The following is a 26,423-nucleotide window of genomic DNA, read 5'->3' as shown; positions in this document are numbered from 1 at the left end:
GATCCTGGGAACTGGGCAAAGGAAACTCTGACTTCTTTCCTTCCTTTCCCAGAGGACCGGGAGGGGAAGGAGCCTCAGCCAATGGAGAAAACCGAGGTTTTGCACCGTAGCTCCTGTGCAATTGAGCAAGCCATGCAAAGCAAGCTGTGATGTAGAAGGAAGCAAGAGAGAGGGAGAAGGAAGCAGATGACAGCCAGTAGCTCGGGGGCCTGATAGGAGCCCTCCGGGGGCCTGATTTGGCCCCTGAACTGCATGTTTGACGCCGCTGCTCTAGAGGATTTTTTAAAAAAGAAGTGAGATAAGCGACTGAGATTGCCGAAAGCAATTCCGAACAGCGTTTTGAGAAAAACGAAATGACGCTTTCACGCATGCTAAATAACGCACTTTCAATCCACTTTCAGCGCACTTTGCAACCAATGTTCCCTCTAAGCTGCAGAGTCTTGTGAGCAAAAATTCGACTTTGTGAGCTACCGGCATTAAAGTTGTGAGCTACTGCATAAATTAATTTGCTCTGGGGCTATTTCCCCCCCCTGAGCCAAGACAAAAACGTGTGAGCCGGAAGCCAAAAAAATTATGAGCTTATTCACACTAACTTAGCTTAGAGGGAGCACTGTTTGCAACTGAATTTTACTGTGTGGAAGGGCAAAATCTACTTGAAAGTGGTCACTGAAGTGGATTTAGGGTAGGGTTGCCAATCCCCAGGTGGGGTCAGGGGAATCTCCCGGTTTGGAGGCCCTCCCCCCGCTTCAGGGTCATTAGAAAGTGGGGGACGGGGAGAGAGAAATGTCTGCTGGGCACTCCATTATTCCCTATGGAGACAAATTCCCAGGGTATAATGGAGAATTGATCCGTGGGTATCCCAGGCTCTATGAGGTACGTTTTTTTTTTATCTGGAGGCACCAAATTTTCAGCACAGAATCCAATGCCTCTTCTCAAAACACCCTCCAAGTTTCAAAAGGATTGGACCAGGGGGGTCCAATTCTATGAGCCCCCAAAGAAAGTGCCCCTATCCTTCATTCTTTCCAAATGGAGGGAAGGTATTTAAAAGGTGGGCAAGCCCTTTAGATGTGATGGCCAGAACTCCCTTCAGAGTTCAACTGTGCTTGTCACAACCTTGCTTCTGGCTCCACCCCCAAACTCTCCTGGCTCCACCTCCAAAGTCCCCAGATATTTCTTGAATTAGACTTGGCAACTTGACCCCAAAGCCTCCAGGTATTTTCTAGGCCAGACCTGGCAACCTTAGTTACTCTGGATGGCGAAAACAAGCTATTTAGGAGCACACGCAGTTTCAAATTTCCGCCTTATCTTTTCTATGCGGAAAGCTACACGGAAACCTCAGACCCGGTGCAGACACAGATTCTTTGTTGCCTGCAAAAACCCTAAGGCTAATATTGTGTTTTCTTCTGGAGAAACACCCAACTTGTTTGTCTCTCAGAAAGTCGAAACACTCCCTGCTTCGCTCCACCTTTTCTTCTTTTGGCTTTTCGTCCCAGGTTCAAATATTTCTTTTTCTTTTTAAACCAGAGGGCAGCCTTAACAAGCTCAAGAGCCCTTTCCCTTTTGAAAAGCGCATAAAAGAGACCATTGAGAGAGGCTTGTCTGGGAAACCCCAGCCAGAACGCCCTGCCGAGATCTTTTCCAGGGTGTGGCGGGTCTGTTCTGTAGACTCCAGGGTTGAATTATCTCAACCACTCCCAGAATCTTAACAGTATCTTTGGGCTGGTATTTAGGAAATCCAAGTAGCACGAAAAACAACCCGTGCGGTTTCCCTCTGGGCTTAAGATTCCTGGTGTGGGAGTGCTGTAACACAGAGAGGGTACTACATGTATGAAAAAAGGAAACAAAATGCCAGGCCATGTATCACTCTGCCTGGGTACTTTCAGGGAGTAGCGGTCAGATTTGAACCAAGGAGCACTGTAGAGCGGCGGTCCCCAACCTTTTTGGCACCAGGGACCGGTTTTGTGGAAGACCGTTTTTCCACGGACTGGGGTGTGTGTGTGTGATGGTTCTGGGATGATACAATTGTGCACTTTATTTTGGTGTGGTTAAGTATGCGGACTCTTATCTGGGAGAACCAGGTTTGATTCCCCACTCCTCCACTTGCAGTTGCTGGATTGGCCTTGGGTCAGCCAGAGCTCTCTTATCTGGGAGAACTGGGTTTGATTCCCCCCTCCTCCACTTGCAGCTGCTGGAATGGCCTTGGGTCAGCCAGAGCTCTGGCAGAGGTGTCCTTGAAAGGGCAGACGCTGTGAGAGCTCTCTCAGCCCCACCCCCCTCACAGGGCGTCTGTTGTGGGGGGAGGAGATAAAGGCGATTGTGAGCCACTCTGAGATTTGGAGTGCAAGGCAGGATATAAATCCAATGTCATATTATTATTACTACATTGTAATATACAATGAAATAATTATACAACTCATGGCCCGATTGCTGTAAGGCCATGGACCGGTACTGGTCCACGGACCAGAGCATGAGTCAACACTTCCTTCATCAGACACTAGTAGCGGAACTGCCTGGGGAAATTCAGGTAGGGGTCAGTGTTCCCCTTAAGCTGAGTTAGTGTGAGCTAACTCACAGTATTTTAGCCTCCAGCTCACATTCTTGTCTTAGTTCTGGAAAAATGGCCCCACAGCAAACTAATTGGTGTAGGAACTCACAACTTTACTGCCGGTAGCCCACAGCTTAGAGGGTACACTGGTGGCCTGGAGGCTAAATTCTAAAACTGGTTCATTTCTAAGGTGCTACGGCTACGCTTGCTCTTATCTAGGGCCCAGCGTTCCCTCTAAGCGGAGTTAGCGTGAGCTAGCTCACTGTTTTTGTCGTCTCCGGCTCTCACGTTTTTGCCTTAGCTCAGGAAAAATGATCCCAGAGCAAGCTAATTCATGCAGCGGTGCACAACACGAATGCCAGCAGCTCACGAAGTAGAATTTTTGCTCACAAGACTCCATAGCTTAGCGGGAGGGTTGCTAAGCTCAACTTAATTTACTGGCACTTTCCCCAAGTTTATTTTTTAAACACGAGGGGAAGATACCATAGGGTTGCCAATCCCCAGGTGGGGGCAGGGGATCCCTCAGTTTGGAGGCCCTCCCCTCACTTCAGGGTCATCAGAAAGCGGGGGGAGGGGAGGGAAATGTCTGCTGGGAACTCCATTATTCTCTATGGAGACTCATTCCCATAGGAAATAATGGATAATTGATCTGCAGGTATCTGGGGCTCTGGGGAGGCTGTTTTTTTGAGGTAGATGCACCAAATTTGCAGCATAGCACTCAGTGCCTCTCCCCAAAATACCCCCCCAAGTTTCAAAAAGATTAGACTAGGGGGTTCAATTCTATGAGCCCCCAAAGGAGCCCCTATCCTTCATTATTTCCTATGGAAGGAAGGCATTTTAAAAGGTGTGAGGTCCCTTTCAACGTGATGGCCAGAACTGCCTTTGGAGTTCACTTATGCCTGTCACACCCTTGCTCCGGGTTCCACCCCCAATGTCTCCTGGCTCCACCCCCCAAAGTCCCCAGATATTTCTTGAATTGGACTTGGCAAACCCTACACCTGTAACGAAAGCTGATGATGTTTACGCACCGTTTTAAATAAGCGCAATTTGATTAAAGGCTCTGTGATTCTATATGGTTTCAGCTTCTTTTTTTAAACCGAATATTTCTACATGCAAGGATTTTCTATTATTTTCAACCTCTTTGTTTTCCTGCTTTGCTCTGGGTTGAAATTCTCCCCTCCCTCTTTTGTTCCTTGCAAACATACATGAATCTGGCTGCCCCCCCCCCCCCAATCTGTGCACAGTATCCAGGGCTTTTTTTGTAGCAGGATCTCCTTTGCATATTAGGCCACACCTCCCTGATATAAGCGGCCCTGTGGCACAGAGTAGTAAAGCAGCAGTACTGCAGTACTGTGGTCTGAACTCTCTGCTCGCGACCTGAGTTCGATTCTGGTGGAAGCTGGATTCAGGTAGCTGGCCCAAGGTTGACTCAACCTTCCATCCTTCCGAGGTCGGTGAAATAAGTCCCCAGCTTGCTGGGGGGAAAGTGTAAAAGACTGAGGAAGGCAATGGAAAACCACCCTGTAAAAAAGTCTGCCGTGAAAACGTCGTGAAAGCAACGTTACCCCAGAGTCGGAAACGACTGGTGCTTGCACAGGGGACCTTTCCTTTCCCTTGATGTAGCCAATCCTCCAAGAGCTTACAGGGCTTTTAGTACAGGGCCTACCGTAAGCTCCAGGAGGATTGGCTACGTCAGGGGGTGTGGCCTAATATGCAAAAGAGTTCTTGCTACAAAAAAAAGCCCTGACATTATGTTTTAAAAAAGGAGAGACGTGGAAGTTTGCTCCTGAGAGGAACCGGTAAAAAGGGGAATGCAGCAATTCCACATGTGCTGGAACGCTTCCCTGAGCTGGTTTCATAAACACGGGGTTGAAGAAGGACAACGGGATTCAGGTGGGCCCGGTTCCTCCCAGAGGGAAAGGAGCGGAGGTTGGTTGGCACGTTTCCCATCCCCCCCCCCCCCCCAGTGTTTCCCATTCAGGCCCTCTTGATGTATTTAAAATCCCAACTCAGAGAAGCTGAACAAGGAAATGCACATCTGCCTCTGGCCAAAGTCGCACCCAACCCTTCGTCCCCTCCCCGCCCGCGCTCAGAGCTGCAGTTTTTCAGAACGGAGCGGAATGTTTTGCATACTTGGTTCAAATTTAGTGTTCGTATAATCCCAGCCGCTGCTAAAAAAGGACATGGAATGCGCATGGATGGCCTTATAAAAAAAGAGCCAAGCATAGCTTCTTCTTCCTCCTTTCTTTTACAACAAAGTTTGCAACTGAATAGCTCAGGGTGGTCCTATTTCTTTATTTTCTTTCTTTGATTTGATTTATATCCCGCCCTCCCCGCCGAAACAGGCTCAGGGCGGCTCACAACATAAAATCCCACAAACAATTAAATTAATGAGTATTAAAATTACACATTCAATAATAAAATATATATACAACAGAATATTGAGTTGGTGCTATTCTGGTGGCGACGGCCTTCTTCCACTTCTCTTAAATGCTGGTGCCGAGTCAATTGAATGCCAGCCGGAAGAGGACAGTCTTGCAGGCCCTGCGGAACTGCACAAGGTTCCGCAAGGCCCTCACTTCATCTGGCAGTTGGTTCCACCAGCAGGGGGCTACAATTGAGAAGGCCCTGTCTCTGGTCGATTTCAATCGGGCCTCCTTCCTAGAAGACTTTGAACCAAGGGTTCCTGCAAGGTTTATTGAACCTGCGGTGACCTTTGGAATTGTGACACAGGGTGATGTCATTTCACAGAAAAAGAGGTGCCAGAGCTCATCAGCACAAGTCATTTGCATATGCCACACGCCCCTGACATCACCAGAGGTTGTACTTCATTGTAGCAGCTCAGCATCTACCTTCAAATGCTTCTTGGATAATAACCGTCAGAATAAAACCTTACTCCCATCATACTTTTAAAATTCCCTTCGCCTCTGTGGCCACAGTGGCATGAGGAAGATTTCCATCTGTCTGCTTTATAGGTTTTGGTTATTGTCCCATGTTTTGTGGGGAAAGATATTAGAAAGTTTGTCCAATCTTAAGAGTTCAGCAACATTCTCACAGGGGGTTTAAACAATGGAGTCCAGACGCCATTATAGGGTGGGAAGGGGGGGTGGGGGAGAGAAGGAGAGAACACAATACAATTTAGAGGTTCTGGAGCTCTACTCCTGTGAGCTCCTGCTCGAAATGAGGTCCGGTTGCAGCTGCAAAATGGCCACCGCAGGAGACAGAGCTCACCAGAAAATGAGGTTATGGCAGGAGCTCCTTTGCATATTAGGCCACACCCCCTGATGTAGCCAATTCTCCTGGAGCTTACAAGAAAGAGCCTTGTAAGCTCTTGGAGGATTGGCTACATCAGGGGGTGCGGCCTAATATGCAAAGGAGCTCCTGCTAGAATTCCACTTCTTACAAGGCTCTTTTTTGTAAGCTCTTGGAGGATTGGCTACATCAGGGGGTGCGGCCTAATATGCAAAGGAGCTCCTGCTAGAATTCCACCCCTGTCTATTCACAAGATGATACTGGCAGCGCATAAAGACTACTTTGGCGCGGTAGGCGGAAGGGATGAACTGAGAAAACCTTGCTTGGCTGCGAAGATGGCGGGATGGTCTTCAGGTCGCTGTTGTCTCCCAGCCTAGCCTACCTCACAACGCTGTTGTGATAATAAAATGGGGCAGGGGTATGCAGGGCCTTTTTTTTTGGAACAGGAACTCCTTTGCATATTGGGCCACACACCCCTGAGGTAGCCAATCCTCCTGGAGCTTCCAGTAGGCCCTGTACGAAGAGCCCTCTAAGCTCTTGGGGGATTGGCTACAGGGGTGGAATTCTAGCAGGAGCTCCTCTGCATATTAGGCCACAACCTCCTGATGTAGCCAATCCTCCGAGAGCTTACAAGGCTCTTAGTACAGGGCCTACTGGAAGCTCCAGGAGGATTGGCTACATCAGGGGTGTGTGGCCCAATACGCAAAGGAGATCCTGCTACCCAAAACCCCCGGTCGTATGTGTTGGGGTGGACAATGATTCCTCGAGTCCCTTAGAGAACGGGAGTGTAACAGCTGAAGAAGCACGCATATACACAAAAGCTTGTAGTAGCCAGGGCTTTTTTTGAGCAGGAACGCACAGGAACGCAGTTCCAGCTGGCTCAGTGTCAGGGGTCTGTGGCCTACTATGCAAATGAGTTCCTACTGGCCTTTTTCCTACAAAAAAAGCCCTATGTGAGACAATGGTGATGTCAGGGGTGCGTGGCCTAATATGCAAACGAGTTCCTGCTGGGCTTTCTCTACAAACAAAGCCCTGGTGGTCGCCATAATTAAGACTTTGTGTGTCTGAAAAGTGTCACGGGACTCTAGCTTTGCTCTCCTGCTTCAGGCTGACGGACCCACCTGAAGCTAAAACATAATTCTCTCCTTTTACCAGTTCAGTGTAGTGCAGAGCCAGTTTAGTGCGGCGGTGAAGGGAGTGGACTCCAATCCGGGAGAAACGAGTTTGATTCCCCACTCCTCCACACGCAGCGTGCTGGTGTGACCTTGGGTCAGCCACAGCTCTCACGGAGCTATTCTCTCAGAGCTCTCTCTGCCCCACCTCCCTCACAGGGTGTTGTGGGGAGAGGATAGGGTTGCCAAGTCCAATTCAAGAAATATCTGGGGACTTTGGGGGTGGAGCCAGGAGACTTTGGGGGCGGAGCCAGGAGCAAGGGTGTGATAAGCAGAATTGAACTCCAAAGGGAGTTCTGGCCATCACATTTAAAGGGACAGAACACCTTTTAAAATGCCTTCCTTCCATAGAAAATAATGAAAGATAGGGGCACTTTCTTTTGGGGCTTGTAGAATTGGATCCCCTGGTCCAATCCTTTTGAAACTTGGGGGGTATTTTGGGGAGAGGCACTAGATGCTATACTCAAAATTTGGCACCTCTACCTCAAAAAACAGCCCCCCCAGAGCCCCCGATACCCACAGATCATTCCCTATGGGAATTGTTCATGGAGGTGCATAATGGCTGTGGGGGAGGGGCTTCCCCCGCCAGCCAGCTGGCTGCGGGAGGGGGGAAGCCTGTAAAACCGGGGGATCCCCCGCTGGGACCTGGGGATTGGGAAGCCTAGGAGAGGAAGGGAAGGAGATCTGCTCTGAGAGTCCCAAGTGAAGGGCTGGGTATAAATCCAATCTTCTCTTCTCCTCTTACGCCAATAAAAGGGCTGAACTAAACAACATTATCTGAATGTTATGGCCGAGGACCTGCCTGCTTTAGGGACCGTCTCTCCCCACATGTTCCCCAGAAAGTACTCAGATCTGGAACACAAAATCTACACTCGATCCCCGGGCCGAAGGAGGCAAGATTAAAAATCACTAGGGAGAGAGCCTTCTTGATCACTACCCCCTGTTGGTGGAACCAACTACTGGAGGAGGTTAGAGCCTTGCTAGACCTCGCCCAGTTCCGCAAGACTTGCAAGACAGTATTATTCCGGTTAGGCTTCGACTGAATTCCTCCCATTGTAATACAAAAGATACCTAAGAGCACTGAACGCCATCGGAAATTAATAAGCATAGCACCAAACTGGTTTTAACCGCTATATTATTGAATATTGCAATATTTTAAAATGCATAGTTAATGTTTATTGTGATTTTATTCTTGTGAGCCGCCCCGAGCCTGCTTCGGTGGGGAGGGCGGGATATAAATCTAATAAATCAAATCAAATCATAAACAGCATCTAAGAAACAAAAAAGGCCACAGCTTCCTCTTTTTAATGAACCCTTAACGGCCTACAAAAGAGTCCCGTGGCGCAGAGTGTTAAAGCTGCAGCACTGCAGTCCTAAGCTCTGCTCACAACCTGAGTTCGATCTCTGGTGGAAGCTGGGTTTTCAGGTAGCCGGCTCGAGGTTGACACAGCCTTCCATCCTTTCGAGGTTGACTCACCCTTCCATCCTTCCGAGGTTGGACAAATGAGTCCCCAGCTTGCTGGGGGGAAAGCGTAGATAACTGTGGAAGGCAATGGCAAACCACCCTGTAAAAAAGTCTGCTGTGAAAATGTTGTGAAAGCAACGTCATCCCAGAGTCGGAAACGACTGGTGCTTGCACAAGAGACTACCTTTCCCTTTTTATTACAGCAAAATGGGAATTATATAGGTGGTCTTTCCAGTTTAAGAGCCCCGTGGTGCAGAGTGTTAAAGCTGCCATACTGCAGTCCTAAACTCTGTTCACGACCTGAGTTCGATCCCCGGCGGAAGCTGGGTTTTCAGGTAGGCGGCTTGAGGTTGACTTGACCTTCCATCCTTCTGAGGTCGGTCAAAGGAGCCCCCAGCTTGCTGGGGGGGAGGGAAGCATAGATACTGGGGAAGGCAATGGCAAACCACCCTGTAAAAAGTCTGCCGTGAAAACGTTGTGAAAGCAACGTCACCCCAGAGTCGGAAACGACTGGTGCTTGCACAGGGGACCTTTCCTTTTCCTTTACTTAATGGCCTACAGGGGTTCCCCCAATATTTTTCTAATTTTCTACACAGTAGGGAGGAGAAAGAAGAAAAATGGTTCTTCGATCGTGCTGTTGCGTTTGCATGTTCCGCATGAGAAATTTCCATGTGCGCCTATTCTGCAAAATCATACACACTAGAAAACCATGCAAAGCCATTTGCCTGTGCATCAGTAGCTACTCTGATCAGGGGAAATGTATATCCATTTGACTGCACCGTACCATAAAAAGAGCAAGAGAATGGGTCTTATTTATAAGCACTGATGTGGAAAATGGAACAATATCTGGTGGGCAGGAAGAAGGCGCGCACAAAACACGTGTTTCTTTCAGCTGTCGCACTCAATAACTTTGGTCAGCCATCGTCCCCGAAAGTCTGGGGCGGGGGAAAGCGTTATAATGGAATCACGACGAAATTGTTATACGGAGAGAAGCACTGAGCTGGAATGCTTTAGCCTATTCTGTCGCCACACAAATTCCACATTGTTTCAGCCTTATGGAAAGAATGGACTTCTTCGGAGAAAAATAAGCACCGAACTAAAATTTGACACGAGGGACTGGGAGACTCCAGAGCCAAACCAGATGACGCACCTGGAAATCTGTGAATGGATCTCCGGGGCCGGCCCTAGACTGTCTGGCACTCTTGCCGAGGCCAGGGGTGGAATTCTAGCAGAAGCTCCTTTGCATATTATGCCAAACCTCCTGATGTAGCCAATCCTCCAAGAGCTTACAAAAAAGAGCCTTGTATGCTCTTGGAGGACTGGCTACATCAGGGGTGTGGCCTAATATGCAAAGGAGCTCCTGCTAGAATTCTAGCCCTGATTAGGCCACACCCCTTGATGTAGCCAATCCTCCAAGAGCTTACAAGGCTCTTTTTTGCAAGCTCTTGGAGGATTGGCTACATCAGGGGGGTGCAGCCTAATATGCAGAGGAGCTCCTGTTAGAATTCTACCTGATTACAATGGATCACCAAGCAACAGAGATTGCTTCACCTGGAGAAAACCGCTGCTAAGGAAGGTAAATTCTTCTAGCATTTTACCCCATTGAAGTCCCTCCCCTCCCCAAACCCCGCCCTTCTCAGACTCCACCCCCAAATATCCAGGAATTTCCCAAGCCAGAGGTGGCAACCCTACCCAGAGCTGTCTTGGGGGAAACACACAGAGGGCTTCAACGTTCTGCTCAAAGGGGTAAAGGGCATCTCAGAGTAGGGGACACACGAGCATGGAAAATGGTGCCGGGTGTGGGGAACTGAAAAACTCCAGGTGAGAAATTCCAATGAATTTGGGGCTGGAACCCCGGGGGTGATGGGTTTTGGTGTAGGTATGGGGTTGCCAATCCCCAGGTGGGGGCAGGGGATCCCCCAGTTTGGAGTTCCTCCCCTCGTTTCAGGCTTATCAGAAAGTGTGTGTGTGGGCGGGGGGGGGGGTAGCTAACTCAGCGCAGAGAGAACACCGGTGCCAACTAAACCATCCTTTCTTGGTCTTGACTTCTCATGGAACTTGAACGTCACATTACTGGCCTGTCCTTGCAGGGTCGTCGTACGGAATACAAAGCACACAGGGCCCTCTGAATATTCTAAAGCATGACAAATAATAACCGACGCACTGAAATCTACTCGTGTTGGCCACTTCTGCGTTCCCGACTGACAGCGAAAACAAACACCCCTTCTGCAAGTTAGTGACATAAACGGTACTTCATATACATACAGACCCAAGAAGAGTTTCTAGGGTCAAGTTTATTGAAGCCTTTGTAACCTTTGAGTTCGCTCTGTCAGACGCATGAAGTGAAATCTCGGTTACATACTTATTTAGTGAAGCTCTTTTTATTTCTTTTGGCCTGTTCTTGGGTGTCGTTCCCGAGAGCGGCTGGGGGCAGCTTTCAACCAGCTGAAATGCAACGTTGCAATAAAACCGTGGAAAATCAAACCAAAGCAACAGCTACGAAGCCGATCCCAACAGCTGCTGAAAGCTAGTAAATGATAAAACAGCTCCTTAAAGTCAAAATATGATACAACAAAAACAGATAACAGCAACCAGCAGCTGCTAACCAAGTTATAAAATACCAAGCACACAATGCTTGCGGCCTGATCTGGCTAGTCCAGGCTAACCTGCTTCTGTCAGATCTCAGAAGCTAAGCAGGGTTGGCCTTAGCAAGTATTTGGAAGGATGACCCCCAAGGAATACCACGGCTGGGGCACAGAGGCAGGCAATGGCAAAGCACAGCTGAAATGTCTCTTGCCTTAAAAAACAAGGTTAGCTCGCCACTTAGCGGTGCGTAACACTAAAAGAGCTAGAGTTCCAGCTGCCAGACAATGTTAGGATCTCCTGGCCAGGGGTGGCATTCTAGCAGGAGCTCCTTTGCATATTAGGCCACACACCCCTGATGTAGCCAATCCTCCAAGAGCTTATGAAAAAGAGCCTCATAAGCTCTTGGAGGATTGTAACATCAGGGGTGTGTGGCCTAATATGCAAAGGAGCTCCTGCTAGAATTCCACCCCTGCTCCTGGCTATACCACATACACTGCCTTACAATGTGGGAAGCCTGGGTTCGAATCCTGTTCTGTCTTGGAAGGTCACTGGAAGCTGACACCAAGCCAATCACTCTCCCTCTGAGCATAACCAACCTCACAGGACTGTTGCGAAGATAAAATGGAGTCGTACCAGGATCTGGGAGACCCAGGTTCAAATCCCAGCTGTTTCACAGCGACCTTGGACCAGTCACACACTCGCAGTCTAACCCACCTCATAGGGTTGTTGGGAAGATAAAACAGAAGAGATGAGAACAAAGTCCACCACCTTGAACGCCTTTGGAGAAAGGGTGGGATAAAATGAACTGAGTAAATCCTTATAGGCAGGGCAGTCAAAAAATAGCTACTTTTTAATGGCAGGAAAAACAAATAAGATGTGCCCTTCCAGTGTGGGTGTGCTTTGCAGAAGGAACGCCATGACTTAAAAATGCAACACTAAAGCCGGAAATGCATCTGACTACCCAATCGCCTGTTAACTTGAAAGCAAATATCACAGAATTCGCACTCGCTTCAGAAAATGCATAAAGGTTTGCAGCTGGCAGTTCTTCCCAGTGAGCAGGGATCGTTTTGCAGAAAAATATGTGAGCTCATTAGCATAACTCATTAGCATATGCTGCCCCCCCACCACCTGAAAACAACCCAACACAAGAAAGGAGAACCCAGGGCGAGCGAGGCCTACATGGACTGGCTAGAGATCCAGCCAGCCCAAGCAGGCCTCACTCACCTGGGGCTCTCCTTAGCCTCCCCAGTCACAAGGCCAGCAAGCCACCCACCGCCCAAAATCACATCAGAAGTGGAGAAAGGGTGGCGTTGGCTTCTCCAAGGGTTAATGAGGGCTGCTGGGCGCGTGGCAAAGCCCCTTGTGGCTGGCTGGCTGCCTGTTATCTTAATCCAGGGATTGTTATGCAGCTGCACCTACTATTCAGAGGACAAGGTAGGTGGGGAGGAAGAGGGGGAACCCTCAGAAAGATTCAGGAGCTGTGCCCCTGGGAGCTCCTGCTGAATTCAAGGCCTGCCAGTGAGAGAATTTCCCACAATCCTTTGCTTCTCCCTCCAGTGGGAATGGAGCTGGCGTTCCAAGCACTGGCAGCCCGCCTCGGGTGTTCGACCCGGGTGGTATAGAAACGACGGTGGGGAATGAACGAAACCTTCTCTCTGGGAGGCCCGAACAGGACACCCTGCCAGAGCAAAGCTACGACGAGCCTGATGAAATTGGGAAGCGGGCCCCCGGTTTACAACAGCTCTCTCAAAAACTGGTTTAACTTCTTTAAAAAAAAAAATGAAGTAGGGGTTTGCATGTTTCAAAGAGCTTTTCTTGGCCTGCAAAATAATTCGCAATTTGGGTGCAGCTGATTTCTCTCTCTCTCTCTCTCTCTCTCTCTCTGATTTGGGTTTCTAGGGAGGGGCAGAGACAGACCTCCTGCATACTGAATTCCAAACAAAGCAGGAGTCAAGTAGCACCTTTAAGACCAACCCAGTTTCATTCGGAACGTACGCTTTCGTGTGCTCTCTAAGCACACTCCATCGGACGAGGGGCTCAGGGATTTTAAAGCTGTGCAAACAACACGACCCTGTGGGGTAACCGCTTGCAAATGCCGGCTCAATCCAGCATTCAGGAAACACGGCGTGTTAAAAAGATAGGGTGCAAGTTTTAACGGCCCACAATACCTGATCCCCTCGTCTGATGAAGTGTGCTCAGAGAGCACACGAAAGCTTACGTTCTGAATAAAACTTGGTTGGTCTTAAAGGTACCACTTGACTCCTGCTTTGTTCGACTGCTTCAGACCAACACGGCTGCCCGCTTGGATCTGAATTCCAAACAGGCGTTTATGCAAAGTTACTGCAGGGGCTGGCCCCGTATCGGCACCCCATGGGATCCCCCTGTTTTTCCCATCAGAGCTGCCACGGCTGAAGAACCCAGGTGGTGTAAACAGGGGAAAGGAACACGTTGAGGACCTGGAGATAACCGTGTTAAATAATGACTTAATCTACAATATTAACCAGAACACTCTATCGTTCGACGCTGTTGCTGCTCACATGAATCAATTTATGCGATTAATAAAGAATATGGGCTAACGTAACGCACATTCATGTTCTATCACAACGCAAAGATTAACAATTAACAACAGTGATCAATTTGGCAAGTCTCGAGAGGTTCTCCCACGCAACGTAGAAGCCATGTTCTGCCAATAATTTAAAAAGGCAAAGGAAAGGTCCCCTGTGCAAGCACCAGTTGTTTCCGACTCTGGGGTGATGTTGCTTTCACAACGTTTTCACGGCAGGCTTTTTGCGGGGTGGTTTGCCATTGCCTTCCCTAGTCATCCACACTTTACCCCCAGCAAGCTGGGGACTCATTTGACCCTCCTCGGAAGGATAGAAGGCTGAGTCAACCTGGAGCCGGCTACCTGAACCCAGCTTCCGCTGGGATCGAACTCAGGTCGTGAACAGAGGGCTCCGACTACAGTACTAAAGCAATTTCATTTGTTGGAATATATACACACACAGAGAGTCCACTAGCAATTAAGGAATTAACCCTCTTCTTTACACTGAGAATTCAAAAAGTGCCAAGAACCTCCGCAGAGTTTAATCCATCCCTGCCCTGAGGCTCCACCCCAAAATCTCCAGGAATTTCATAATCCAGAGCTCGCAACCCTAACTTGAGGGGACTTCTGAGTATCTGTGTTTAGGACTGAAGAAGAGAAGATCAGATTCATACCCCACCCTTCGCTTGGAGCGGCTTACAATCTCCTTTCCCTCTCCCTCCCCACAACAGACACCCTGTGAGGCAAGCGAGGCTGAGAGGGCTCCAAGAGAACTGCTTTGGAGCAGAACGGCTCTGCGAGAGTGATGACTGACCCAAGGTCGCTCCAGCAGCTGCAAGTGGAGGAGTGGGGAATCAAACCTGGTTCTCCCAGATAAGAGTCTGCGCACCACACCAAACTGGCTTTCAATGCACCGACGATGTGTCACATCAGCTTTCTGGTTTCCCTCCCTTCCGTACATCTTGACCAAAAGACTTGGGATTTCTCCTGTATTCTGCACATAAGAACATAAGAGAAGCCATGTTGGATCAGGCCAGTGGCCCATCCACTCCAACACTCTGTGTCACATAAGAACATAAGAGAAGCCATGTTGGATCAGGCCAGTGGCCCATCCAGTCCAACACTCTGTGTCACACATTGGCCAAAAAACCCAGGTGGCATCAGGAAGTTCATCAGTGGGGCCAGGATGCTAGAAGTCCTCCCACTGCTGCCCCTCCCCCCACAAGCACCAAGAATACAGAGCATCACTTGCCCCAGACAGAGAGTTCCAACAATACGCTGTGGCTAATAGCCACTGATGGATGCTTGGGGCTCTTTAGCTTGGAAAAACGTCGACTGAGGGGTGACATGATAGAGTTTTACAAGATTATGCATGGGATACAGAAGGTAGAGAAAGAAGTACTTTTCTCCCTTTCTCACAATACGAGAACTCGTGGGCATTCGATGAAATTGCTGAGCAGTCGGATTAGAATGGATAAAAGGAAGTCCTTCACCCAGAGGGTGATTAACACATGGAATTCACTGCCACAGGAGGTGGCGGCGGCTGCAAGCACAGACAGCTTCAAGAGGGGGTTGGATAAACAGATGGGGCAGAGGTCCATCAGTGGCTATTAGCCACAGCGTATTGTTGGAACTCTCTAACTGGGGCAGTGATGCTCTGTATTCTTGGTGCTTCGGGGGGGGGGCACAGTGGGAGGGCTTCTAGTGTCATGACCCCGCTGATGGACCTCCTGATGGCACCTGGGTTTTTTGGCTGCTGTGACACAGAGTGTTGGACTGGATGGGCCATTGGCCTGATCCAACATGGCTCCTCTTATGTTCTTAAAAACCCTTGTTTATAAGTATTCATTCCAGGGACAGTTAAAACTTTCAACCTCTCTTCTTAATACGCGTTTCCTAAATGCAGGATTGAACGGGCTCTTGCAAGTGTTTACCCCACAGAGTCGTGTTGTTTGCACAACTTTAAAATAAGGGTTGTCACAGCAGCAGCAGCTGAATTTGAAAAACTCCACCAAGCTCAAAAGCAACATGGCCGTCCTGTGTGGAGTTACTCCAGTCTACGCCCCCTCATCTGAACGGCCTTACGTCAAGAGTAACTTGTTGCAGGATTGCACTGTTGCCCTAACAACACTTCAAAGGAATTATTTCTGAAGTGACCAGATGCCGATCTTGACAGCATCTCTAGGAAACAGTTGGAGGGGAGAAGAAATAACACTTAAGGGCTTTTCTGAAATCTTTTGCATGCACAAAAAAGCCGTGTGTGGAACAATGGTGATGTCAGGGGTGTGTGGCCTAATATGCAAATAAGATCCTGCTGGGCTTTTCCTACAAAAAAGCCCTGTGTGGAACAATGGTGTCAGGGGGTGTGGCCTAATATGCAAATGAGGTCCTGCTGGGCTTTTCCTACAAAAAAGCCCTGTGTGGAACAATGGTGTCAGGGGGTGTGGCCTACTATGCAAAAGAACTGAATACTGTTCAACAGACATAACAATTGGTTAGCATGGAGCATTTGTTTGATATTACGGATTTGTTACTCCCGTGATTCCAGTACTTGTGGTTGTCTACCCCTGGAGAAAATGGCATCGTACCCTGCTGAGGCCCCTCCCCTCTCCAAACCCCGCCTTCTCCTGACTCCACCCCCAAAGTCTCCATGCATTTTTCCAACCCAGACCTGGCAGCCCTTCCTGTCTAGCATTTGAGGGGAGAGAGTCAAAGGGGACTCCCTCCTCCCTTTTCCACCAGCGGCAGAGCTGGTGGGATCCAACCCCAACTGTGCTGAACTCCCTGCATTCTGCTCATGACCTGCGTTCGATCCCCGGCGGAAGCTGGGTTTTTCAGGTAGCCAGCTCGAGGTTGACTCAGCCTTCCATCCTTCCGAGGTTGGTCAAATGAGGACCCAGCTTGCTGGGAGGAAAGTGTAGATGACTGGGGAAGGCAATGGCAAACCACCCCGTAAAAAGTCTGCCGTGAAAACATTGTGAAAGCAACATCACCCCAGAGTCAGAAATGACTGGTGCTTGAGCAGGGGACCTTTCCTTTACTTTCCCTGCACTCTGAGAAACAAAGAAAGTGCTGTTGAAGAGGGCACGACTCTAGGGAGGGGAAATGTATCAAAATGTTCTTGGCCGCATCGAACCTTTGCTTTTATCGCCCGGGGCCCCAAAATAATATCCTTAGGAACAACAATCCAGGCAAGAGGTCTGTTTTTAGGAATACTTTAAAAACAGCATGTGATTTTTATTGCTTTTTAAAAGAAAAACACCAGCATTAAAAAGGGAAAATTCAGATGTTATTGCTGGAGCCAGATAATAGGATCATATTGTTAGTTGCCAATTTTTTGCCAGCTGCTATTAAACAGAACACGGGATAATATACAGCTGTTTCATTGTGATTACTGCTTGTGGCCAGTCAGTCGTTAAAGCATTATCATTTAGGTAAGTCAAAAAGGAAAGGACAGGCTTTAAGTCCAGGCTATGGAGCTACAACTCAGTCCTAAGTAGAACCGTGCCCTTTGAAGTCCATTAAAGAGAGCCAGTTGGGTGTAGTGGCTAAGTGTATGGACTCTTATCTGGGAGAACCAGGTTTGATTCCCCCACTCCTCCACTGGCAGCTGCTGGAATGGCCTTGGGTCAGCCATGGCTCTCGCAGAGCTGTCCTTGAAAGGGGAGCTGCTGTGAGAGCTCTCTCAGCCCCACCCACCTCACAGGGTGTCTCAGCCCCACCGACCTCATAGAACCAGTTTGGTGTACTGGTAAAGTGTGCGGACTCTTATCTGGGAGAACCGGGTTTGATTCCCCTACTCCTCCGCTTGCAGCTGCTGGAATGGCCTTGGGTTAGCCATGGCTCTCGCAGAGCTATCCTTGAAAGGGCAGCTTCTGGGAGAGCTCTCTCAGCCCCACCCACCTCACAGGGTGTCTGTTGTGGGGGAGGGAGGTAAAGGAGATTGTGAGCTGCTCTGAGACTTTGAGATTCAGAGTGGAAGGCAGGATATAAATCCAATATCGACTTCTTCTTCAATGGGTTCAGAGAGGGGTAACTCTACTTAAGATTGGCCTGGTAAGTACCTCAGGACTCATAACTTCCAGGTAGGGCTCAGAGATCTCCCAGAAATGCAGTTGATCTCCCCTCCCCAAACCTGGCCCTCTTCCCCAGACTCCACCTCCAAAATCTCCAGGAATTTCCCACTCTGGAGCTAAAGGCAAAAGTAGTCCCCTGCGCAAGCACTAGTCGTTTTCGACTCTGGGGTGACATTGCTTTCACAACGCTTTCATGGCAGACTTTCCGGGGTGGTTTGCCATTGAGCTAGCCACCCTGAAACATCTGCACCAGCTTGGGGTGGTGATTAAAGCACAGGAGTAGACTCTGGAAGACCCTTCCTGGAATCTCTGCTCTACCACTTAGCTTCCTGTGTAACCAGTCACATGCTCTCCACGTACCCCACCTCCCAGAGCAGCTGTGAGCAGAAAACAGGGGAGGGGAAACCAGGGTGTACCATCTTTAACTTCTTGGGAGCACAGAGTAAAGATAAGAGAACAGAAGAGAAGCCATGTTGGATCAGGCCAATGGCCCACCCAGCCCAACACTGTGTCACACAGTGGTCAAAAAACCCAAGTGCCATCAGGAGGTTCACCAGTGCGGCTAGAAGCCCTCCCACTGTGCCCCCAAAGCACCGAGAATACAGAGCATCATTCCCCCAGACAGAGAGTTCCAACAATAGGCTGTGGCTAAGAGCCACTGATGGAACTCTGCTCCGTATCCATTCCCCTCTTGAAGCTGTCTATGCTTGTAGCCACCACCACCTCCTGTGGCGGTGAATTCCCTTTGGGTGAAGAAGGACTTCCTTTGATCCATTCTAACCCAACTGCTCAGCAATTTCATTGAATGCCTACGAGTTCTTGTATTGCGAGCAAGGGAGAAAAGTATTTCTTTCTCTGCCTTCTCTATCCCATGCATAATCTTGTAAACTTATCACGTCACCCCACAATCGAAGTGTCTCCAAGTGAAAGAGCCCCAAGCGTTTTAAACTTTCTTAAAAGGGAAGTGTCCCAACCCTTTAATCATTCTAGCTGCCCTTTCCTGGACTTTATAGGACCAAAGATATAGTGACTAACTAACCCTTCCTACCCTACTTACGGTAACTTAGAGTAAGCCCCACAGCGTTTTCAGGGACTTTCCTTCCCATGAGAGAAAGCCTGACTTTGCTGATTTCAATGGCTTGAAAATTTGGAACAAATAGACGGTGGAATCAAGAATGAGACACTTTTAAGAACGACAACCATGCCCCTTGGGCGCTGTTTCCACGTGACAGGAAACCACAGCGAACCATCCCAAATAAGACGTTTTCAAAACAAAGTAACCCCTCACGACCTACTGAACGTCATGCCAAGAGCTGTTGGAACATCTAAACCCAACTTGGAAGTTCATCACACCGAAGGATCAGTTAAAGTCAGCACTTTGTACATCATATCTGACTTCCTAAAACAAACCGTGTGAAGAGGAGTGATCGTTTGTTGAAATGAAACGAGTTACAATTCAGCAGGAGTTAAGTTCGGGCCTCCGGTGCCAGCCATGAACAGATCTTTCCGCAGTGGAAAAATGCAAACTTCTGTTGACTTGGTGGAATTTTGGAGCACGGATTCGTATTCTGTGACAACCCACCCCTAGCTGATTTTTTTCGTGGCAAGGAGGAGACGGGATCTAGCAGCTTCCCGTAAGAACACTTTCAAGCATATAAGCCTCGATGAATATTTTTTTTAAAATATCCCGGTTTTCTTTCCAACACTTGAGGCAGAATAGAACTACTTCCAAGTAGACCCGCTTAGGTTAGCTCCAGACCAACGTTGCCTCTGAGCTGTGGAGTCTTGTGAGCAAAAATTCTGCTTTGGGAGCTGCTGGCATTCAAGTGGCGAGTGACATTAAAGTGGTGAGCTGCTGCATCGGTTAGCTGGCTCTAGGGCCTTTTTCCCGGAGCTGAGACAAAAATGTGTGAGCTGGAGGCTACGAAATGGTTAGCCAGCTCACGCTAACTCAGCTTAGAGGGAACACTGCGTCCAGACCCTGGGAAAGGGGTGGACTCCCGAGGGATGGCTCACAAGGAAGCCAGATTCTAGATTCCATTTTCCTTTCTAGGTGGGTACTTGATTATCTGCAGGGCTTTTTTGTAGCAGGAACTCCTTTGTATATTAGGCCACGCCCTTCAGTGTAGCCAATCCTTTAAGAGCTTCCAGGGCTCTTCTTACAGGGCCTTCTGTGAGCTCCAAGAGGATTGGCTACATCAGGGGTGTGCGGTCTAATATGCAAAGGAGTCCCTGCTACTAAAAAAATGCCCTGCTTATCTGTAAGGCAATCTGGAGTGCCTCTGTGCATGTGCAGAGTAACCACAGCCTACGCCATGGAAATCCCTTATGAAATGGTTTCCTGCCCTTCAAGACCGTTGGCACAGGCCCTTGGTTTTGGGGGTTTTTATAAGAAATTTATAGTGGATTCTTGGGCATGTTGCGTGTGGGTGGGAGGAAGAAGAAGAATTGCAGATTTATACCCTGCCCTCTCTGAATCAGAGACTCAGAGCGGCTCACAATCTCCTATATCTTCTTCCCCCACAACAGACACCCTGTGAGGTGGGTGGGGCTGAGAGAGCTCCCCCAGAAGCTGCCCTTTCAAGGACAAAGTCTCAGAGCGGCCTACAATCTTGTTTCCCTTCCTCCCCCACAACAGACACCTTGTGAGGTGGGTGGGGCTGAGAGAGCTCTCCCAGAAGCTGCCCTTTCAGAGACAGAGTCTCAGAGCGGCCTACAATCTTGTTTCCCTTCCTCCCTCACAACAGACACCTTGTGAGGTGGGTGGGGCCGAGAAAGCTCTCCCAGAAGCTGCCCTTTCAAGGACAACTCCTACAAGCGCTATGGCTGACCCAAGGCCATTTCAGCAGGGGAAAGAGAAGAAGTAAATAAGCTTACAAGCACAGCCTGGAGGCTCTGGAGAAAGGAACGTGGCTTCCCAAACTACTCCAGAGTATAGATGTCTCAATTAAGGCCAGAGATCTGTAAGGGGAAGATCTCGGGAGATGGCCGGAGGGTGCCGGCTGGGGATCTTGCCAAGGCAGAGAGGGCTGGGTCTGCTCAGCGCCTGAAGAGGAAACCTTTTAAGGAAGCTCACATGCCAGAGAAGAAAAGTGGGATATACACACAATGAGTATTCCTGGAGATAATGCAAAGGAGCCAGGATCTGTTTAAATCAGGGCTGGCCAAAGTGTGGCTCTCTCACGCATATCCTGCGGCTCTTGAAGCCCCTGTTGCACCGTTGGCCGACTTACATAAGGCATTTCTCTCTTTAAATCGCTTTTCCAAGTCAAGCCAGCCAGCGGCTTGGAGAATGTATTTAAAGTAGCTTTCTTCCCACCTCTCTCTCTCCCTCCCCTCCACCTATTTTCCTTCCTTCCTCTCCCTTCCTTATTTATTTATTGCATTTACGTATATCCCGCCCTCCCCTAGCGGGCTCAGGACGGCTAAGATTTCCTTCCTTCCTTCCGGCTCTCAAACATCTGACATTTATTCTATCATGTGGCTCTAATGTTAAGCAAGTCCGGCCACCCCTGGTCTAAATGCATTTGACAAACACAAAGAAGCAAACAGATTCAGGCGGGTCGCAAGTGTTGGTCTGAAGCAAGAGAACGAAGTCTAAGTCCAGCAGCCCCTTGAAGAGCAGCACAGATTTAGCTTTGGGCATCAGCTTTCGGGTGTGCGCACGAAAAGTCTGAAGGAAGCGCGCATGCACAACTTTGTTGGTCTTAAAGGGGCCACAGAAACGCAATGAACACGTAAGACAGATTTAGCACAGTGCAGCAGTTACGAGTGCTGGACTAGCACAGGGGTGGCCAAACCTGCCTCACAGAATAAATGTCAAGAAATAAATACAGAACGGATAAAGAGGGCATGTTTGCAAACTGCGTCATAAAAATGCAATAAACAGATACGTGCAGTGGGGGAAGTGCTCGGTCAATGCAACCTCTAACTAAGTTGGGAGACTAATGGAAAACTAAAATCATGTTTATATGTGTGTTATATGCTTACATCAAACCTCTGAGAAACCTATGCCCTCATTTTAACCCAGAGCTAACATTAAGCTTGCTGGGGGGGGGGGGGAGTGTAGAGGACTGGGGAAGGCAATGGCAAACCACCCCGTAAAAAGTCTGCCGTGAAAACGTGAAAGCAACGTCACCCCAGAGTCGGAAACGACTGGTGCTTGCACAGGGGACTACCTTTACCTTTTTTAACATTACAACAACTCTTATTTATTGCACTTCACACCCAGGATACGCAATGGGTTTAGTACATGGACCTGCTGTTCCAATTTAATTGTTGTTGTTTCAGCCCAGTTAACATAAACTAACAAACACCAGGCCCCAACTTGTGACTCTTTTAATCTGCTAAAAAAACATTTCCATGATTCTGCAATACTAACTCACTGCCTGCTTTCTCTACACGTAAGACTGCTGGCCATACCACACTTTTGTCTGATGAAGTGAGCTTCTAGCACACGAAAGCCGACGTTCTAAATAAAACTTTCTTGGTCTTAAAAGGTGCCACTTGACTCCTGCTGGATCTAAGTTGGGAGAGCAAAGTTTTGAATCCAGGGGAACCCTGAAGACCAGCGACATTTAATTACGGGCACAAACTTTTGTGCGCGTGCCCGCTCCATCAGTATCTGAAGAAGTGAGCACGCACCCAAAAGCTTACACCCAAATTAAACTTTGCTGGTTTTAAAAGTGCCCCGTGACTCAAAAACTTTGTTCCGCCGCTTCAGACCAACAAGGCTACCCACCTAAAGAAGTGTGCACGTGTAGGGAAGCTTAGACCCAGAATTAAACCTTGCTGGTCTTAAAAGTGCCCACTGGACTCCAGTTTTGTTCTTGCGGCTTCTCGGGCCAGCACGGCCGCCCACCTGGATCTAAGTCAGGAGAGCAAAGCTGCAATCCTGGTTTCCTGAGAAAGTAAAGAGTCGAGTAGCACCTCAACAAATGTCAACAGATTTTATTGTGACGTAAGCTTCTGAGAAGCACAGCTCTCTTCATCTGCCAAAAGAGAGCTGTGTTTCTCAAAAGCATGCTATGACAAACGGTAGTCTTAAACGGGTGGTCGTTTTGTAGAAGAAGAGGTGCCAGGGCTCGTTAACTCATTTGCAGGTGCCACGCGCCCTGACATCACCGGAAGTCGGACTCAATTCTATCAGCTCAGTGTCTACTTAAAAATGCGTCTTGAATTATAACTGTCATAATAACCTTCCTCCCACCATACTTTTTAAATTACTTTCTCTTACATGACCACATTCGCATGATGAAGATTTCCCCGGGTCTGCTTTATTTGTTTTGGTTATTTCCCCATTTTCTTTGGGGGGGGGCAGGAAAGGGGAATATTAGAAAGTTTGTCCAATCTTAAGAGTTCAGCAAAATTCTCCCAGGGGGTTTCAACAATGGAGCCCAGAAGCAAGTATTTTTTTTTGGGGGGGGGGGGGAGAAAGAAAGGGCACAATTTGGAGGTTCCAGAGCTGCGCTCCTGTGAGGTCCTGCCCCCAAAAGATGCTACTAGACTCTTGACTATTTTGCAGCCACAGCCTCACACACGCAGCAGACACCTCTGTTTTTGGGAGCCCCAGCCCCAATCCCACAGCAAGGGGCTTGCTCCCAAGTAGACCTCTCCAGGCCCCACCCCTCCATCCAGGGGTGGGGATAGGGTTGCCATTCCTCAGGTGGGGGCAGGGGATCCCCCGGTTTGGAGGCCCTCCTCCCACTTCAGGGTCATCAGAAAGCGGGAAGGAGGGAAATGTCTGCTGGGCACTCCATTATTCCCTATGGAGATCGATTCCCATAGGATATAATGGAGAATTGATCTGTGGGTATCTAGGGGGGCTGCTTTTTGAGCTAGAGGAACTAAATTTTCAGCATAGCATCCAGAGCCTCTCCTCAAAAGACCCTCCAAGTTTCAAAAGGATTGGACCAGGGGGGTCCAGTTCTGTGAGCCCCAAAAGAAGGTGCTCCATCCATTATTTTCAATGGAAGGAAGGCATTTAAAAGGAATGCGGTCCCTTTCAAGGTGAGAGCCAGAACTCCCTGTGGAATTCAATGATGCTCGTCACAACCTTACTCCTGGCTCCGTCCCCTGCACCTGGCTCCACCCCCAGAGCCTCCTGGCTCCACCCCCAAAGTCTCCCGGCGCCAACCTCAAAGTATCCTGGCTCCACCCCCAAAGTCCAGCGCCCCCCCCCCAAAGGTGCCTGTAGCCTTCATTATTTCCAGTGGAGGGAACGCATTTAAAAGGAGTGCGGTCCCTTTCAAGGTGAAGGCCAGAACTCCCTTTGGAGTTCAATGATGCTTGTCACAACCTTGTTGCTGGCTCCACCCCCAGTCTCCTGGCTCCACCCCAGAGTCTCCCGGCTCCACCCCCCAAAGTCTCCCGGCGCCACCCCCAAAGTCTCCCGGCGCCACCCCCAAGGTGCCTGTAGCTTTCATTATTTCCAGTGGAGGGAAAGCATTTAAAAGGCGCGCGGTCCCTTTCAAGGTGATGGCCGGCACTCCCTTTGGAGTTCGATCCCGCGCGTCCCAGGCCTGCGCCTGGCTCCCCCCCCGAAGCCCCCCGCCATTTCTGGACTTGGGTTTGGCCACCGTGGACGGGGGCGCGGTGCCCCCTGCGCCCTGACCCACCTGGAAGATGAGCACCTTGAAGTGGTTGCGGCGCAGCAGCTGCGCGTGGTTGTGCTCCAGCCGCTTGACCTGGGCGCACTGGCGGTCCATGCGGTCGCGCACCTCGCGCGTGTGCGCGCTGACCTTGCGCGACTTCTCCAGCAGCTTGGCCACCGTGTTGCTGGTGGAGGCGTGGCTCTTGCACAGCTTGCCCAGGTCGCCCTGCACCCCCTTGACGGCCGCCTCCAGCTCCTGCTGCCGCCCCTCCATGCGCTGCTGCTTCTCCTGCACCCCCTCCAGCATGTGCACCAGCTTGTCCAGCAGGGTCAGCACCGTGATGGCGTTCACTTGCGCCGCCCCGCCTTCGCCCGCCGACGGCGCGCCCGCGGGAGCCACCGGCTGCAGGCTGGGACTCCGGCTGCCCGACGGCACTGGGCTGGGGCTGCCGCCGTCCAGCGCGCCCTCGGGCCCGGCGCCCCTCTCCGCCTGCGCCGCATCTTCGCCCATGGGGTCCAGCTTGGCAAGCGCGAAGGGGCGCCCTCCGGGCCGGCCACGCAGCAACTCTGCCCCAGGGCCCTCGCGGCGGAGAGCCTGGCCGCTTTCCTGCCACCTCCCGGCCCGCGGCTGTGCGCGGACTCCCTCCTGCCCTCCTGCCTGCGCCGCTGCAGCCTCTCCGATTGGGAGCGCCTCCCCTCGGCGCTCGCCCCTTTATGCGCCGAATGGCATCGCTCGCTCATGACTTCATGGGGGAAAGGGCGGGCGGGTGGGCGAGGCCGGCGCGGCCTCCTGCGGGGACCGCCTCTGGGCTGGGGGCGGGCGCGGTGATCTTCCCGCCCCGGGTTGCTTTTCCCTGCATGAAAACTGGAGAGAGAGACAGAGAGAATGGGACGGAGGGAGGGAAGAAGAAGAAGAAGAACTTTTGCATGGATCACAGCAGGGGTGGCTAAACTTGCTTAACTTAACAGCACGAGAGCCCGTTTGGTGTAGCGCAGGGGTGGCCGAGCCAGGCCTCAGATTCAGTGGGAGCTCACAGGAGCGCCGCTCCGGAACCTTCCTGAGAGTTCCACCTTCTCCTTGTGAGAGTTCCCCCTCCTTGTCCATTGAAGGGCAGGTGCAGCTGCATAACAATCCGGGATGAGCTCCACCACCTGTTTTTCTACAAAATGACCCCTGGGCCGAACTATGGCTTGGGAGCCACACGTAGATCTTTCGCATATTGTGTAGCTCTCAAAGCCCCCACCCCATCAGCTGGCTTGGAGAAGGCACCTGTCGCTTTAAATCACTTCCAAGCCAAGCCAGCCAGCAGCTTGGAGGATACATTTAAAGTTACAGTTGCTTTCTTTACACCTCTCCCTCCCCTCGGCAGTTTCCTTCCTGCCTGCCTTCCTTCCTGCCTTGCAGCTTTCAAACATCTGACATTCGTGTCTTGTGGCTCTCAACATCTGACGTTTATAGTGGCTCTTATGTTAAGCAAGTTTGGCTACCCCTGCTGTAGTGGTTAAGTGCGCCGACTCTTAGCTGGAAGAAGTGGGTTTGATTCCTCACTCCTCCACTTGCAGCTGCTGAATGGCCTTGGGTCAGCCACAGCTCTGGCAGAGGTTGGCCTTGAAAGGCCAGCTGCTGGGAGAGCCCTCTCCAGCCCCACCCACCTCACAGGGTGTCTGTTGTGGGGGAGGAAGGTAAAGGAGATTGTAGACTGCTCTGAGACTCTGTCCTTGAAAGGCCAGCTGCTGGGAGAGCCCTCTCAGCCCCACCCACCTGACAGGGTGTCTGTTGTGGGGGAGGAAGGGAAAAGAGATTGTAGACTGCTCTGAGACTCTGTCCTTGAAAGGCCAGCTGCTGGGAGAGCCCTCTCAGCCCCACCCACCTCACAGGGTGTCTGTTGTGGGAGAGGAAGGGAAAGGAGATTGTAGGCTGTTCTGAGACTCTGTCCTTGAAAGGGCAGCTGCTGTGAGAGTCCTCTCAGCCCCACCCGCCTCACAGGGTGCCTGTTGTGCGGGAGGAAGGTAAAGGAGATTGTAGGCTGTTCTGAGACTCTGTCCTTGAAAGGGCAGCTGCTGTGAGAGCCCACTCAGCCTCACCCACCTCACAGGGTGTCTGTTGTGGGGGAGGAAGGTAAAGGAGATTGTAGACTGCTCTGAGTTTCTGTCCTTGAAAGGACAGCTGCTGTGAGAGCCCTCTCAGCCTCA

General features: G+C 50.1%; 1 protein-coding gene across 1 annotated transcript in view; it reads right to left on the bottom strand.

Moving 5' to 3' along the window:
* The window catches only part of LOC132585352 (caveolae-associated protein 2-like), a 45,079-nt gene extending 20,338 nt beyond the window's left edge, over window positions 1-24,741 (bottom strand). Inside the window, 1 exon segment of the mRNA XM_060257211.1 lies at window positions 24,256-24,741. Within this exon segment, the coding sequence (XP_060113194.1) occupies window positions 24,256-24,741 (486 nt within the window).
* Window positions 24,742-26,423: the final 1,682 nt, after the last annotated feature.

Source organism: Heteronotia binoei, chromosome 16 (genome assembly GCF_032191835.1).
Source record: "Heteronotia binoei isolate CCM8104 ecotype False Entrance Well chromosome 16, APGP_CSIRO_Hbin_v1, whole genome shotgun sequence".
NCBI lineage: Eukaryota > Metazoa > Chordata > Lepidosauria > Squamata > Gekkonidae > Heteronotia > Heteronotia binoei.
The sequence above is the reverse complement of the archived record's forward strand: the minus strand, read 5'-3'. Positions and strand labels throughout refer to the sequence as shown.